This window comes from Acanthamoeba castellanii (genome assembly GCF_000313135.1).
Source record: "Acanthamoeba castellanii str. Neff unplaced genomic scaffold scf7180000084594, whole genome shotgun sequence".
In the NCBI taxonomy this organism is placed as follows: domain Eukaryota; phylum Discosea; order Longamoebia; family Acanthamoebidae; genus Acanthamoeba; species Acanthamoeba castellanii.
The window spans coordinates 385,008-400,159 of NW_004457584.1; the positions used below are offsets into that span (position 1 = coordinate 385,008).

Genomic DNA, 15,152 nt, shown 5'->3' on the forward strand with positions numbered 1-15,152 from the left:
GCCCCGAACAGCTCTCGCGTGCGCTCTGCAACCCCCCAGTTGAGCTTGATGACACGACACACGGCACACGACACACGACACACGTACGGTAGTTGGGGTGGTCGTGGTCGGGCTGGAGCGAGGCGCAGCAGGCCAGACAGCGGAGCAGCTCCGGCAGCAGCTCCCGCAGGCGCACGTGGAGGGAGAACCCCGCCGACGTCGACGTCGACTCCGATGGCACCGAAGCTGTGGCGGCCGCCGAATCCGCTGACGTCGTCGCCGACGGCCGTGCCGTGGGCGGGTCGGGGGTGGGCTCGAAGCAGGAGAGGAGGGCCACGCGCGGGCCGGGGGGCTCGGCGTAGTAGAAGTGGCGGCCGGCCCGCTCCAGCAGCAGCCCGTGCAGCCCGCCCGACAACATGACCCGCCCCATCGCCGCCTTCTCCGCCGCCTCGGTCGTGTTGTTGTCGTCGTCGTCGTCGCCTTTGTCGCCGTCGTCGCCTCGCGGGTGGGCGTAGTCGAGGAACATGGCGTGGAGGGAGTCGTAGAAGGGCTTACGCGAGTCGAGGGGCAGCCCCAGGGCGTGCTCCACCAGTGACGGCCGACGCTCATCGTCATCACCGCAGCCGCCATCGACGGTGATGCAGGCGAGGGAGGCCACCGCAGCGGAGGCGGAAGATGGTGAAGACGACGATGACGACGACGAGAGGAGGGTGCAGAGGCCGTGGACGGCGAAGCGGCGGGAGGAGGAGGCGGCGTTGTCGTTCTGCTCCCCGGGGAGCATGGCTGCCATGATGAACTTGAGCAGGTGGTGCTGCACCACCGCCAGGCCACGTCAGCCTCCCTTGTCACGCGTGTCGTTGGTCGTGTGTCGTGTGTCGTTGTGTGTTGAGGGGGGGGGCAGCGTACGCTGAACGCGGCGTCGTGGCGGCCCAGTGGGAGGAAGGCGCCCAGGATGCGGTGGGACACATCGTTCGGCAGCTGCGCACAGTACTCCGGCCTGCCCCGAGTGTGTCAATGAGCAGCGTCGAGAGAGGGAATGTGCGTGGAATGTGTGCGTGCGTGACATTCCGTACCAGTGGGGCATGGTGCGGGTGAGGAGCGCGAGGAGGGCCTGCGGGTGGCGGAGGGCGAGGGTGGCCAGCACCGACGTGCAGGCGGCCTGCGCGTCGCGAGTCTGGCTCGTGTCGGTGGCCCGCCCCAGCACCGCCTCGAACACCGCGCCGCGCGAGGCCTCGTGCCGCCCAAACATCTATGGACCACACGACACACACGAAATACGCGCACGACATGCGTCACGACACACGACTATGAGGGGGGTCCGAAAGGCTTCGGCGAGTGGAGATCATGCATACCGTGATCAGGAGTAGCTTGCCGAGTTCGATCTGGGTCTCGGCCTGGTCGGTTCCGGCCTGTGTTGCGTCGTCGTGGTCGTCGTGGTCATGGTCGACATCGCCTTCATCGCCGCCATCGTCTTCGTCTTCGTCTTCGTCTCCCACGGAGAGGCTGTCGCTCCACTGCAGGGCCGGCTCGCCCTTGGTGGTGGTGGCCGGCGGGCGCCAGGAGTCGCCGTTGACGAGGTGGAGGGCGAGACCGCGGAGCAGCCCCACCAGCTCGTCGCTGCTGCTGCCGCCGCCGCCCCGCACCGCGGCCTCGACCACCCGCTCTACCATCGGAGCCGCGGCGGTCGGCCCGGTCCTTGACAGCAGCAGCAGCAGTCGGCCCAGCATCCGATTGGCCTCGCCGGTTCTCTCCTGCGTGCAGCCCATCGCCAGCAGCAGAAACACGTCCGACACGGCCTGGCCACTTGCCGCCCCACCATCTGTCGTGTGCGGTGATGCGTATGCATGTGCGTGTCGGTGTATCGCGTCGTGGGTCGTGTCGTTGGTCGTGTCGTGTTGTGTGCGGTGGTGCGGGTCGTGAGAACGTGCGACGGTGCGGTGCGGTGGGCTGGGAGGGGGGTACCGGTGGGGAGGAGGTGTTCGCTGAAGAGCTGGCTGGTCATCTGTCGGAGGACGGGCGACGCCCGGAGGCCCATCCGCACGCACTCGAACGCGCGACCCACCGCGCACGGCCCGTGGCCGCCCTCATCCACCAGCTGTAGGGACCCACGACCACACGCAGTTGGCCACAATGGCAGGCGAGTTGCGTGTGCGGTGGTGTGTGTCGTATGAGTGTGTGTCGTGTGTGTGTGGTCGTGTACGCACCAAAGCGAAGAACGCACGGACGGAGTGGATGAGGAGGGGTGCGCCGTTCTGCTCGGCAAGGCGCAGCAGGCACTCGAGGATGTCCACCAGCAGACCGCCACGGCCGTTGCCGCCGCCGCCGCTCCCGACGTGGCGCCTCGCCACGTCGACCGTCCTGCGCGCCACCTCCTCCGCCTTCTCGCCCCACGCGAAATATTAATATCATAAAATAATTATAAAAATCTAAAATGATTGCAAAATCCCATTTAAAGGTGCATAATAAAAATAATAGTAAATAAATATAAATAAATAGTGGTGGGCGTACGGCGTGGGCGGGGAGGAAGCAGGCGCATTCGGTGGTGAGGACGCGCACGAGGGCGGCGAGGGCCGGCAGGGAGAGGGCCGACCAGTCGCGCACGAGCGCCGACGCCACCAGTCGACTCACGGCCCCAGCGTCGCCGCCGTAGGCTGGCACAGAGGAAGAGACGGCTGAGACAGCGGTGGTGCCGGGCACGTGAACGTTCGCGTGGTGCTTGCGGTGGTGCTGGTCGGCCAGCCATTGGAGGAGGGGCATGGCCAAGCGTGATGCCCGCACCTCCCCGTCCTCCTCTTCCGGGTGTTCGCCATCTGCCAGGACGAGCTGCTCATCTGAGGGCGAGTAGTGCCGACAACAAGCATTATTAAATTTCTACTCCGAGAGGGCAATCATTGAGGGATGGAGCGCACCAGTGAAGAGCTTGGCGAGGAGGGGCGCCGACATCTTGTGTTACTTCTTCATTCAATGTTGTGATCCACAAAGAAAACCGGCGTGTATTATTTTCACAATAGTTTCCTCGATTTTCTTTATGGACCCAAAATGGGAGGGAAGAGTAAAGGTCAAGAGGTGCTCGAGATGCTCGAGGTCGATGGCGAGGGCGAGGGAGTGCTCGTGGGCGATGTCGTGGGCGAGGGAGTGCTCGTGGGCGAGCTGGTTGGCGAGCGGGATGGCGTGTGCGAACGAGAGGGCGACGCCGACCTGGTCGGGTAGTAGTTGTTCTCGCCCACAAAGGCCTGGCGGGTGCTCTTGAAGCCCGGGTCGTAGAACACAGACATGCGCTCGTACCTCCACGCCAGCTCCTCAAGCACCTCACCAGTCGGGTTGAGCGTAGCATCTGCGAGCCAGCCGACCAGCTCGTCAGAAAGAAGAAACGTAGAAGAAGATTGCGTAGCACGTACCGGGCATGACGAATCGGAAGGACTGGATGAAGGCCTGGGTGAAGATGATGGTGAGGGCCTCGGTGGGCGCAAACCTGTTGAGGCCCAGCTTGAACACCAGGTTGTACTTCTGGAGCTTGGCCAGGAGCGGCGTGACGTCGAGGTCGTAGGACAGGTCGATCAGGCCCTGCAGGTTCTTCTTCTGCATGAGGCCGTCCACGTTACGCGCATTGCGGGCGACCAGGTCGCTGAACGCCGTCTTCGCCACCGCCGTAGCCGCTACACGCCATTCGGATGAGCCGTGTGAGTCCCCGCCCGTTGTTGAGTGGTGGATGTTGTTGTGCTGTGTTATTGGTTGGTTGTGTGTGTGTGTGTCGAACGAACCCTTAAAGAGGATGGCGCTGCTGTTGTCGGGTCGCTTCTTCATCGTGAACTGACCCCAGCCGAGGTTGCCCACCAGCTGCTGCACCACGCCGCCGGGGTTCGACGCCGTGTCCGAGAACGCATTGCCTGCCTCGCGCTCCTCAACTCTGCGTTCGTGTGTAGTGTGTGCAGTCGTCACCCGCGAGGGGGGGAGAGTCATTCCAATTAGTCATCCGCTGCTATACCGCGGCATAGTTCGCATATATATCAGAAGCAAGGGCTTCTACGTACCCGCGTTCGATGGCGCCGCGAGCCCAGGCCTCGTGAACGTCGCGCAGACACAGGCCCGACGTGCAGTGCTTGGTGCCCGAGGCGACCAGGAGCGAGATGAGGGCCGACGCGGCGTGGCTGTCGACGACGTCGAGCGCGTTGGAGTAGGTGAAGTTGAAGTCCTGGACCCACACACCGCCGGCGAGGCTTGCGATGGCGGCGGAGGAGAAGGTCACGTTGACTTCCTCATCGGTGATGCTGTTGGACACGATGGCCAGGGCAGAGGGGGAGAGATTGGTGAAGTTGGTCGCCGTAGCGGGGAGGATGAAGAGGGCGGCCGGGCCGCGGGTGTTGCGGCCGCCACTGGCCTGGCGGCGATGTTGGTGGTGGTCGGGTTGGGGGTGTGGCTGCTTCTTCTGCTGAGCGAGATGACCACGGAAGGCGTTTTGATTTTTAGAAGGAGAGGAAGAGGAAAAGATGGAAGAAGTGGCGTCGGTGGTCCATGAGAAGAAGGCGAGGAGAACGAAGAGGAAGAGAAGACACCCTACGAGTAGAGGAGGGCGAGGGCGAAACATCATCTCGCCGTTGGAGGGGGATGGTCTGAACAAAAAAAATTATCGTCTTCACCAGGCTCAACCCAAACAAGCGAACAGGCGCGTGTTTGTCGACAACAATCTTTAAAGAAGCCCAACAAGGAAAAGGAAGAAATTGCGGATTTGGAGGATTTTCCTGTGTTTCGTCAGACATTGACATACTGGTGCGTGTCATGTGCGTGTGCGGTTGCGCAGTGGTGTGTGTGTGTGTGTGGTATGTAGTACCGGTCCGGGTCTCGCCAGGTGAACAGACATGCTCCCGTATCACCGAACTACACGCGGGAAGTGAACGGCCTCGATCAGCCAACGAAAAACAAAGCTGAGCGGAGATCAGGAGGGGGTTACGAAAGGGTTGAGCTCGATGATGACCGGTTCGCCGTTCAACAGCACAAAGTCCACCACGCAATGATCCTGTGTGTGTGTGTGTGTGTTGGTTACCGTGCATCAACACCGGCCCTAATGATCGTGATTGGTTGGGTACCTGGGGCACGAGGTGTGCGATGCGTGCCCACAGTTCGAATATCTGACGTCGTATGTTCTCTCTGGCCGCCGGCAGATCCGGGAAGTACTGGTAGTAGCAGTATCTGTCGACATGATGGGAGGCATTCGGGTGAGTGTCGACAGAGAGTGGGGGAGCTCCGGGGTGCGGTAAGCGCAAATGGGCGGGGGGGGCGAGATTACTGGGAGATGGCGGTGATTTGTTTGTTCTTTACAAAGACCCGGAACTCCATCTCTGGTCGCATGTCGGACCACTCCCGCACGATCACGTTGAAGGGCAGCCCCCTTACACAACATACCGTCAGCATCAAGCCCGTGTGTGTCGTGTCATGTCGTGTCGTATCGTCGTGTGTCGTGTCGTACAGGTCTTCGGGCAAGTCGAGAAACTTCATGAGGTCCTCCATCACGCGCGAGCTCTGCGCCAGCAGGTCAACGGCCTCCTCGCCTGCATCGCCACTCGAGTGGTCATCGCGTGATGCCCATCAAGGACGCCCAGTAATCGGGGCCGTACCGGAGGTGACGCGGAAGGCGTGGCGCGAGGCCGTGACGAAGGCCACCGAGTCGCCGTTGGGCGTGCCGTCGCTCCGCTCCATCTCGCGGGTGAGATGCGCCTCCATGCGCTTGTTTACACACCCGGTCACCGCATCTGCAAGCTCGTGTCAGCGTGTACTCTTACAAGGGGACCTGTGTGTTCCGTGCATGTGCGTGTGCGTGCGGTGGTGTGTGCGTGTGCGGCGTTTTAGCGAAAGTGACCTTTGGGACTGCGCGTGGAGAGCTTGACGAAGGCTTCGCCGCCGAATTCGGCAATGGCCCGGCCCACCTCGGCCACCACCTGCTCGATCGCGGCGGAGGACACGACACGAAACACAACACGCACGACACGACACACACAGATCAGCACAAGTGAGCATCCGTGTGTAGGGGGGGGGGGGTGAAGCCCGACCTCCTCCACGAGCTCGCGTTGCTCGGGCGCAAGGCAGGCCATCGTGGCAGCCAGGCGCGCGCCGTAGTCTTCATCGGTCGGTGCTTCGGGCGACTCCTTGGGCTGTTGGAGGCAGAGCGCGTAGAGGGCGGCTTGCTGGGGTCGCGACAGCGTAACGAACATCGTGCGAGGCGTGTACTCCTTCAGCGGTTCGTACCTGCGTTGCGCAACCACCATTCCTTTTTGAGTCCAACAAGACGTGCTCGTTCCCCCCCCCATGTATTTATATTTAATTTATTTTTATTTTAAAATAAATCTAATCTTTATAAAAATGGTAATACCATGTTTCGAGGGCGTATTGGAGGATGAACTTGGTGCGCCCCTCCAGCCAGCCACCAGCCGACTTCGCCTCCTTCGTAGCCACCTCCATGCGCCTGCAAACTTGAATAATGAATTATTGTATTATTTATTTACTTATTCTGTGAAGAGAGAAGCTTCATTTTCTGTTCTTTGTGTCTTTTTGGAAGGAAGGCTCAGATGGTGCGCTTGACCTCGAAGAAGCTCTTGAGGGAGTGGATCTGGTAGGCGCTGACGGCGATCAGGGCCAGGGCCTCCACCACGCTGAACATCAGCACCCGCCCGTTGGTGCTCTCCGACGTGTCCCTGCTCGCCATCTCGCGATTCTTCAGGTAGTTCTGCGTGACGCACGCATTGACCCAACACTCGGCTTAGCGACACACGACACACGACACACACACCACACACACACCACACCACACACACACCACACACAGACACACAGGACCGCACACGCACCTGTCCGTTCTTAAGTTCCTCGACGCCCTGGGAGATCTGGCGGATCTCGGCCTCGAGCGGCTCGAGCGCGGCGTTGGCGCCCTTCTTGGGGGCCTTGCCCACGATGACGAACATGCTGACAGTCTTGGGGGTGAGTGTCGACATGCGGTTGCTGAAGCAAATCTGGTAGTCGCCGTTGCTCTCGGCCGAGAAGGCGAAGCTGCCCTCGGTCTCGCGCTCGGCCTCGTAGATCAGCCTACGGTTCGGGTCGTACATGTTCACGTCCACATCCAGAAAACCACCTGCACCGCGCCCACGAAGAAGATGAAGACTGTTTGCTCACATTCCTCTTTTTCTCAAGCCACATACGACACGCACGACACATCGAGAAAAGCTTTGGGTTGCGGCTGGCAGCACAACCCGAAAAGCGACAGGCATAGTTTGGGGGGGGGGGAAGAAAGAAAACGACAAGGCGGTAACGCAGTGGTGGGAGCGAAGGGTACCCTTGATGACCTGGTAGCGGATGTTGACAGGGGCGCCGATGGGCACGCTCTCGTAGAAGCACTCCACCTTGTGCGCCTCCACTGCAAATCGTTCGTGGATCAATCATTTTCAATCAAGAACGCGAAAGAGAGGGCAATAAGATGATAATAAAGAGATAAAAGAGATGGAAGAATGGAAACCTTCAAATGTGAAGCCCCGGGCAGTGGGCAGCGCCAAAAGGAGGGCCACAAGTGCTAGCGCAGCCACACAATAAATCTTTGTTGCCTTCATTCTTCGCTCTTAATCGCGCAACAATGCAAACGACGCAAGATTGTAGATTTACAAGATTGGGTAGGCTCGCTGCAGTGCCACGTCAGGTCGAAGAAAAAGAATGTGAAGAAAAGAGACAAGGAAAATAAACTCCGTTCAGGTTCGGCAAATCCTGTTCGTTTAATTGAGGGCCTGGGTAGCTCAATTGGTAGAGCGCCGCATCAGTAAACCGCGGAGGTTGGGAGTTCGACTCTCCTCCTGGCTCCACCCCTATTTTCTTTTTATGCCTATTTATCTGCCTTACTCTTTTTTCAGTTCAGGATGTACGAAACGGACATGGTGTCCCTTCGTCTGGCCTTTACTGCCGCCTGATACTTGAGGCCGCATCGATTGCACAACCTACCAACAACACCAGAAGACCAGCCCACACTTCAGTTCAGGTCATCTGGGTCTGGTTGATCGCATTGCGTGCGCGTACCATCCAACCGGCCCTCGGCGCCAGGCCGGCGAAGTCTCTGCTCCGCAATGGTCGCATACATGCATCGCCTTCCTCCTCTCCCCCTTCTGGAAAGAACACGCAGCACAGGTAGAGGGTTCAGCCGCAGATCATCTTGAAGATGAGCATGTTCATAGCAACGCATTGCAGCACCGCTCTCCCTCGGTTGTCGTTGCGTTTGCGCTTGTTGCTCTTGGCGTTGGTGGTGGCGGGCGGGGTAACTTGCGCCTCTTCTGGAACGCTCGTGCGGCGGTCAGACTGGTCGCTGCTGTGACTGGCATGGGTGGCAGCCGGCGGGCCGCTCAGTTTCGGGTTATTACGGCAGTGGGAACTCTCGAGAACGTGGGCGACGTCCTGAGAAGGAAAATGCAGAGCGACCGACCACTGGCAACCCTGTACCTATCATGCGCACGCACTTAATTGTTTGGTCCGGCTTGCCTTTTTTGCAAAGTGATATCCAAATTTACGGTTGCTTTGCCGCCCTTAAAAAAGGCGCGCGGCGTTTCCATCAATGAGAATAAGGCCCGTACCTGGCGAGAGGAGTACGTCTGATGATGACGATGCTGGTGCTGTTGGATGTAGTGGTGGTGTTGCAGAAGTTGAGGTGGTCGTTGTAAGTGGTGTTGGTGGTGGACGTAGAGCCCTGGCACGTTGTGGTGGTCCAGCTCGCGTAGCGGACACTGGGGCATGCCGGCGAAGAGGGGAGTTAGGCCCGACAAGAGCGCCAGCCCTTGGGCGGCGTTGTTGGCTGTCGGCGGTATCACGGGAGATGACGACAGTGTTGGGCTGGGCGAGGGCGAAGAAGAAGTGGGAGTCGTGGAGAAAGAAGAAGATGGAGATGAGGGCGGAGAAGTAGTAGTGGTTGTCGAGGGGGAGGAGCTCATCGATTCTGAACCAGATGAAGCGACAGGCAGGAAGAGCAGGCCGAAGTTTAACCGTTCAGCCGGGAGTTCAGGTAGTTGGAGTTGTTGAGGTGGAGTGGTAGCGGATGGTTGATGATAGTAGTTCATTGGTGTGTGGTTGAGTTGGTAGTGGATGATGGTGCGTTGTGATGGCGCGAGAAGAAGAATGAGCTGTCGCCGTTTCTGATGCCAACGCAAGTGTGGGGACCAGGCGAACAGTAATGGCCGAGATTAGGTCCGCATAAGGTGAATTCGCATGTTCCCAGGTCCGTCCCGTGCACCCTTTTTTGTGTTTCCTTCCCTTCTTTTCGAGCTTGGCATGGCCCTAGCGTGTAACTGCCTGTTTCACCTGTTGCAAGGCAGCGATACATTCTCCCTATTGGCGGGCTAGTTGAGAATTGTTGTACAACAACTCGCTTTTTGACAATGTACATAGGGGGGATGGTGGGGAGAGATGTGTTCCTCCTGGCCCCCCCCCGGCCAAAGTGTGTGTTGTGTGGTGTTACGAGCGTTCGTCACACTCGCGCAGCTCGAATCCGCGATCGTCGTCTTCGAGGTGGCGCCCGCTGATGACCGACCACACATGCATGCCCGGGCTTTCCTCAGAGTTGCAACTGAACAGCCGAAGCCAGAACTCCCATGTAACCTGCGTTCCAAATGATTTCAGAAATCACCCAATCAAGCCGAGTTTTGAATCTAGTTTGAAATGGCGGTGGGCAAAGAACGAACCTTGGTGGTGCCGAGGGTGATGAAGAGGAGGGTGATCATGTTGGTGAGGGCGATGATGGTGAGGAACCAAAGGCCGTGGCTGAAGGTGGTCTCCAGCTCGCACTCCTCTCCGGTGAGCAGGCTGCACCGAACCTGCTCCTCCACGGCGTGGATCACGTCGGATCGTGTGGCCTCCACGTCAATCCGGTACGCGTAGACGAAGATGGTGAACGCCCAGATAATGAACAGCGACACGTAGAGCCGCACGAAGGAGAACAGGTCCAGCTTCGACCGCGCGCCCGTTACCAGCCGGCGCACGATCAACTGTTGTTCGGAGTAGTGTGTGAGTGTGCGGTGTGCGGTGTGTGCGGCGGTGTGTGCGGTGATGAAGGAACACGCACCACGGTGAGGTAGATGATGCCGGGGAACATGAGGAGCATGCCCAGCAGGGTGAAGGACATCACTGTGCGCCCACCATTTCCTATGTCAGCCCTGTGAAACTCCAGCCAGAATTTCTTCATTGATTGGTGGTACGTACTGGGGCCGAAGAAGAAGGCCCAGTCCCACCAGGAGGGATCTTCGTCGAGATAGACCTGGCACACGGGGAACGTGTTCTCGTAGCCGATCTTTTCGAAGCCCAGCAGGAATGCCAGACCGATCAGCGGCACTCCCCAGCCTGCAACCAGAAATGCAACATTGGGCGGAATGCGTCACAAGCTGTCCGGGAATGCGAGGAATGCATGTGTTGGGTGGCGGTACCGATGATGTGGTAGAGGACCTGGAGCCAGCGGAACTTCTCGATGCGCACCTTGAGGAAGAGCTGGAGCGCGCAGTCGACGTTGACAAAGAACCACCAGATGACGCACGCCAGCACGCAGTAGTAGACCACGATGCCCTGGAAGACGCACGCCACGCCCTGGCCGTCGTTGTCGCCGGCGTTGTCCATCACCACGGGCTTCGGCACGTCGTCCCACGTGCACATGATGTCCTCCCCGGCCATGTTGAAGAATGCGCCTGCCCCACATTCCACATGTCGACAATCAGCACGCACCACCTATGCGTCTGTCGTGCGCGGTGGTGTGTGTGCGGTGGTGCGTGTGCGTACCCCAGAGGATGACGAACGAGGCGGGCCAGAGGGAGAGGACGAAGTAGGAGATGGTGTTGAAGGGGAAGCGGCGGGTCTTGGGGTTGAGGAGCCACGAGGTGAGGAGGAAGCAGCCCGTGAGGAAGTTGCCCAGCGAGCACACGTAGAGCAGCACGTAGCCCCCGATCCACACGTCGTCCGACCACACCGTCGTGCGGCACTTCTGCTTGCACATCTCCAGAGGCTCGCCTGCAACCACACGCAGTTTTAGCTCATAACACTCTCGCCCGCGCATGGTGTCGTGTCGTGTCGTGTTTCGAGTCGTATCGACTGAGTGTTGCGTACCAACTTCGCCATCGGCGTCGTAGAGGAGCGGGTAGGGACAGTCGGCTTGCGAATAGGCGATGACTGGAATTACATGAATTTACTGAGTTAGTTGCAATGGAACGCAAGCTAGGTTGTGGGCCGGGTGCGTACTGGGGTCATCCGGGCCGGTGCTGCACTGGGTGCCATCGGGCGGGAAGGCCGGCAAGGGCGTGCCGGTGGCGTTGGTGATCATGTCGCAGTCGGGCAGGAGGGCGCTGACGCCCAGAGTCTCGGCGATGGCGCTGCACTCCCGGATCATCGTCTCGCATACCGACCGGCACGGCGGATACACTGCAACCAACCGGGAGTGAGCGGGGCTGTTGCATTGTAACTTCACAGAAGAAGAGAGTGAGGCGTACGCTTGAGGCCGGTGCTGGTGGTGCATGTGATGAAGTTGGAGAGGCACACCATGCGAATGGCGGCGGTGCGGCAGGCCGGTGGCACGAACGCGCCGAACAGCCGGGTGCTGGCGCCAGCCGCCGCATCCACCTGTCGCGTACACATCCACAGAATGAATAACTAATTAGGTGGCGAGCTGCTTTCTTGGATCAGAATCCAACTCAGAAATATTTATATTCTTAATTTTGGTAAAATTCCCACATGCCAGCTGGAATGAGATAAACTGCGGACGAGTTATGGTAAAGAGTTCAAAAAAGGAGCGCCACGACGAAACAACCCTTGCTGTGTTGTGTCGGACATAAAAAACACAATACTTGGAGAGCGAGAGCCGTACGGCGTTGTAGGTCTGGTTGGCGCGAAGGAGGATGTTGGTGCCCTCGCTGATGACATCGCACTTGTAGTTGGTCAGAGGCGAACCCTGGAAGGGGGTGCACGACTGCGCATCGGCGACTTGAGCGGCACCCCAAAGTACAAGGCACACCAGTACCGCGGCGGACACCACTGCATCCCGCGTGCAAGCACCATTTAGTTTATCAACCAACCAAACAAGTTGAGGGAGAAGAGCAATGAGGAATGCCGATGATGGGAAGACCTGAGCTCAAGGGAAAGAGGAAACAAACAAAGAAAGATAAGAAGAGCTTTGGGCATACCGGTCGAAAAGGAGGAGAAAGAGAAGCTCCTCGGTCGCTGCATTGCACCAACAACTGGCGAAAACGAAGGTTCAAGGTATCAATCAAAGGAGAGAAGACGGCAGCAAAATAAACAGCTGCAACCGTGGCCAGGTTGGGTTCAGCTGACTTTGAAGAGGTGAGCGCTTAAGGCCCGATGGGCAGGGATGGTGGTGGTTGATGGGTCTTGGTGGCGGTTGCGCCCAGGCAGAGAGGGAGGGGTGTTCTAGGTGGTGTGAGGGTGGGAGTGAGGGGTTTGTGGACAATGAAGACACCACGGGCAGCTTGTCTTGGGGTACTGTGGGTGTGTGTGGATGTCCCCAACCAATAGCGTAATGGAACGGACTTCCCGACTTATCGCACCAATAGGAGAAGCCCCTTTTTCTTGCTCCGGATTTTCTACGCCAATGGGGCGGCGATTTACATCTCTTAACTCCGCTGGACTTCCCGGTTGTCTTCTTCGTGCCACCCCCACCTCCCCTTTCTCGAGCTGAGTATCGTACCTGCAATTGGAACGGGAAATCACCATTCTCCATCCCACTTTATCACTTTTATCTCACCCCACGGGAGAATGACAGGCCCCAACTGACACCACCTAACATATGTGCATAAATGTAGGTATTGGAGAGCCTTCATGTTTTCTTTAGCCTGTCATTGGGATGTGCAGGCCGTGAGTGCAATGTATCATCACCCCGCAGGCAGAGCACCTCGTCCCCGCCAAGTTGACCTTTCCCTCCCGCCAAGTCGCCACCATCGCGGATGGTACCGCCTGCCTTGTGCGCACCACCGCCACGGTGGCGGGTGTGGAAGTCGCCGGTGGGCATAAAAGAGCGGAGCTCCAACCGACTTTGTCAAGCTTGTCTGCACGCCACTCAAAACTCGCGCTATGTTTGCTTTTGTTGAAAATGGCGAAACATGCACCAGTTGAGCTAAAGGCCACCCAAGAAAACTGGCCGCGACCGCAGAAATAATTATTTGTTTGCCACCCCACAACGCGACTAGTGTGTCTATTGGACGAGGCAGCTCTCGTTTTGTCGTTTTGTTGGGCGCTTGGCAGTTGTCGGCAGTGATTGGCGGTGGGCATCCGGGGGGAAGAGGGTGGACAGGGTGCGCAGCGTGGGAAGATGGCACCCGAGGTCGCCCACTCGCGTGAACGGCCTGTCGGTCGCCAGTGCCATCTGGCCTATCCGATCCAGCAACTCGCACACTGCATGCATGGTTCGTGGTTTAAATCACATAAACACAACACCAACAGCTCACAACACACGCGCTATGCAATCGCGGCCGCCACAACGTACGCGATTGTGGCTCGGTGCAGCAGACCTCCAACCACTCCAGTTCCAGCTCGTTGGCCAGCTCAAAGGCCTCTGCCGCTGTGACCTTCCTTTCGGCGTTGACATCGCTCGCTGCACCCACTGCAGCGACCCCATAAAACCATCATCCGGAGTCAGCTCACGCACACGCAGGCGCACGCACCACCGCACACGCACCACCGCACACACATGCACACACGCACGACACGTCGCACGGACCTAGAAGAAGCGGCTGTTGGCTAAGATGGGCAATGCGCAGCCTAACGCGATCGGTCCTCACGGTTGGCAATGTCATAGGCCATCGCTATGACTGCTGCCGCCTGTGCGGGGGGCTTGCATATATCGTCGCGTTGTGTGGACATCGAGTGGTGTACTATCTCCAAGCGCACTTCCACGCCGTCAATCAACCGCTTGGGATATCCCTCCCTTACCAGACACTGGTGCAGCACAGCCGTCCCTATCATCCGCACACCGCACACCGCACACCGCACACCACACACATGCATAGAACGACACGTTCAGCCGGCCTTCGCAACAACGATGGGTGGTTGGCTTCACCTGGTTCGCTCACAAGGATGACCTTATAGGTCGGCGCAGATAGCGCACTTCCTGCCTCCACGAACACGCGCGGCTTTACTGTGTGCGGTGTGTGCGGTGTGCGGTGTGTTGCGAGGTAAGGCGGTGGTACGGAGGGAGATGGCGTGCTGCTTGAGACGTGGATGCAGCCATGTCATGTAGCGGCCCTTCCAGGTTTCGCCGCCATCAAGAGCCAAGCGCCACCTCTTGTCACAGAACTGCTGCCACAGGATGTTGTGGCTACAGAACCCGTCGAATATCTGCACACATCATACGATCACAACATTAATGTCACACCGATGTTAGACAGTGTCAACATTCATTCCGAATCGGTACGTACCGAGGCTGCCGTGCACAGGTCGTAGGGTTCGAGCCGGGAGAATATGTTGGCCAACAATTCGAGGGGCAGCGCCCGCATCAGCTCATACCCCTCCGGAAACTATGATTGGTCACACATTCAACCGCAAACCATCAGAATGCAATGACAGGCATCCGCACCGCGCCAACACACGTGGTGGGAAGGAGTACATCGCCACTGTGCGCAGTGAGGCTGTATTGCTTGGCATAGGCCACGAGGATAGTGCGGATAAGGGGCGATTGGGCGGCGTGGTCCATGGCGGTGCGGCCCTGGTGATCCGTGCGGCTGATATCGTTCACGTGGCCGCCCTGCAGCATGAACACCACCGCCGCCCAATTGCCATATCCACATGCCAGCTGGAACGGTGTCACGCCGTCGGCGTCGCCTCTGATTGGGAGCATGTAAGCGTGTCTTGCTAGTCATTGATGTAGAACATATATAGGGATTCGAACGGGGAGAGTTACTGATTAGGATCAGCACCGGCGGCCAGCAGGAGTTGCCACCAGCGGATGGCGGGCGGCGGGGTGCGCCACACCAACGACCACGCGTTGAATCGCGTCACCCAATGCACCCCCTTCACGGGCTACGGGGACAGCCAACACAAAACGATCATCAGCTCCATCACTACCACGACCCTCACAACACATCCCTGGGATAGGGGCGTAGTGTCACCGGTGTAGGGAAGGGTCCGCCCTTCTGGATGACGGCAAGGACGTGGAGTTCGTTGCAGAG

The 15,152-nt window shown here is 58.8% G+C and overlaps 4 protein-coding genes and 1 pseudogene across 4 annotated transcripts; all 5 read right to left on the minus strand.

The window, feature by feature from the left end:
- ACA1_054050 overlaps nucleotides 1-2,922 on the minus strand; it is a 6,050-nt pseudogene extending 3,128 nt beyond the window's left edge.
- A 116-nt stretch (nucleotides 2,923-3,038) lies between these two features.
- On the minus strand, nucleotides 3,039-6,432 carry ACA1_054060 (uncharacterized protein; the record flags this gene model as incomplete). The annotated part of the gene is made up of 13 exons (XM_004344014.1): nucleotides 3,039-3,313; nucleotides 3,378-3,451; nucleotides 3,485-3,635; nucleotides 3,741-3,886; nucleotides 4,011-4,352; nucleotides 4,808-4,854; nucleotides 5,064-5,166; nucleotides 5,264-5,365; nucleotides 5,444-5,525; nucleotides 5,592-5,726; nucleotides 5,834-5,912; nucleotides 6,024-6,219; nucleotides 6,344-6,432. The coding sequence occupies 13 exons, from the start codon at nucleotides 6,430-6,432 to the stop codon at nucleotides 3,039-3,041; spliced, it is 1,821 nt and encodes a 606-aa protein (XP_004344064.1).
- A 103-nt stretch (nucleotides 6,433-6,535) lies between these two features.
- Nucleotides 6,536-7,571, minus strand: ACA1_054070 (copii-coated vesicle membrane protein P24, putative; the record flags this gene model as incomplete). The annotated part of the gene is made up of 4 exons (XM_004344015.1): nucleotides 6,536-6,697; nucleotides 6,819-7,099; nucleotides 7,301-7,381; nucleotides 7,481-7,571. 4 exons carry the CDS (start codon nucleotides 7,569-7,571, stop codon nucleotides 6,536-6,538), a joined length of 615 nt encoding a protein of 204 aa, XP_004344065.1.
- Nucleotides 7,572-9,450: 1,879 nt separating this feature from the next.
- ACA1_054080 (uncharacterized protein) lies at nucleotides 9,451-12,198 on the minus strand (the record flags this gene model as incomplete). The annotated part of the gene is given in 12 exon segments (XM_004344016.1): nucleotides 9,451-9,594; nucleotides 9,678-9,809; nucleotides 9,822-9,980; nucleotides 10,058-10,119; nucleotides 10,195-10,332; nucleotides 10,416-10,670; nucleotides 10,762-10,989; nucleotides 11,086-11,148; nucleotides 11,218-11,397; nucleotides 11,466-11,595; nucleotides 11,840-11,955; nucleotides 12,156-12,198. The coding sequence occupies 12 exon segments, from the start codon at nucleotides 12,196-12,198 to the stop codon at nucleotides 9,451-9,453; spliced, it is 1,650 nt and encodes a 549-aa protein (XP_004344066.1).
- Nucleotides 12,199-13,180: 982 nt separating this feature from the next.
- ACA1_054090 (Fbox domain containing protein) lies at nucleotides 13,181-14,821 on the minus strand (the record flags this gene model as incomplete). Its single annotated transcript, XM_004344017.1, has 8 exons — nucleotides 13,181-13,380; nucleotides 13,472-13,579; nucleotides 13,752-13,806; nucleotides 13,861-13,943; nucleotides 14,045-14,122; nucleotides 14,175-14,322; nucleotides 14,403-14,501; nucleotides 14,591-14,821. 8 exons carry the CDS (start codon nucleotides 14,819-14,821, stop codon nucleotides 13,181-13,183), a joined length of 1,002 nt encoding a protein of 333 aa, XP_004344067.1.
- Between the last annotated feature and the right edge of the window lie 331 nt (nucleotides 14,822-15,152).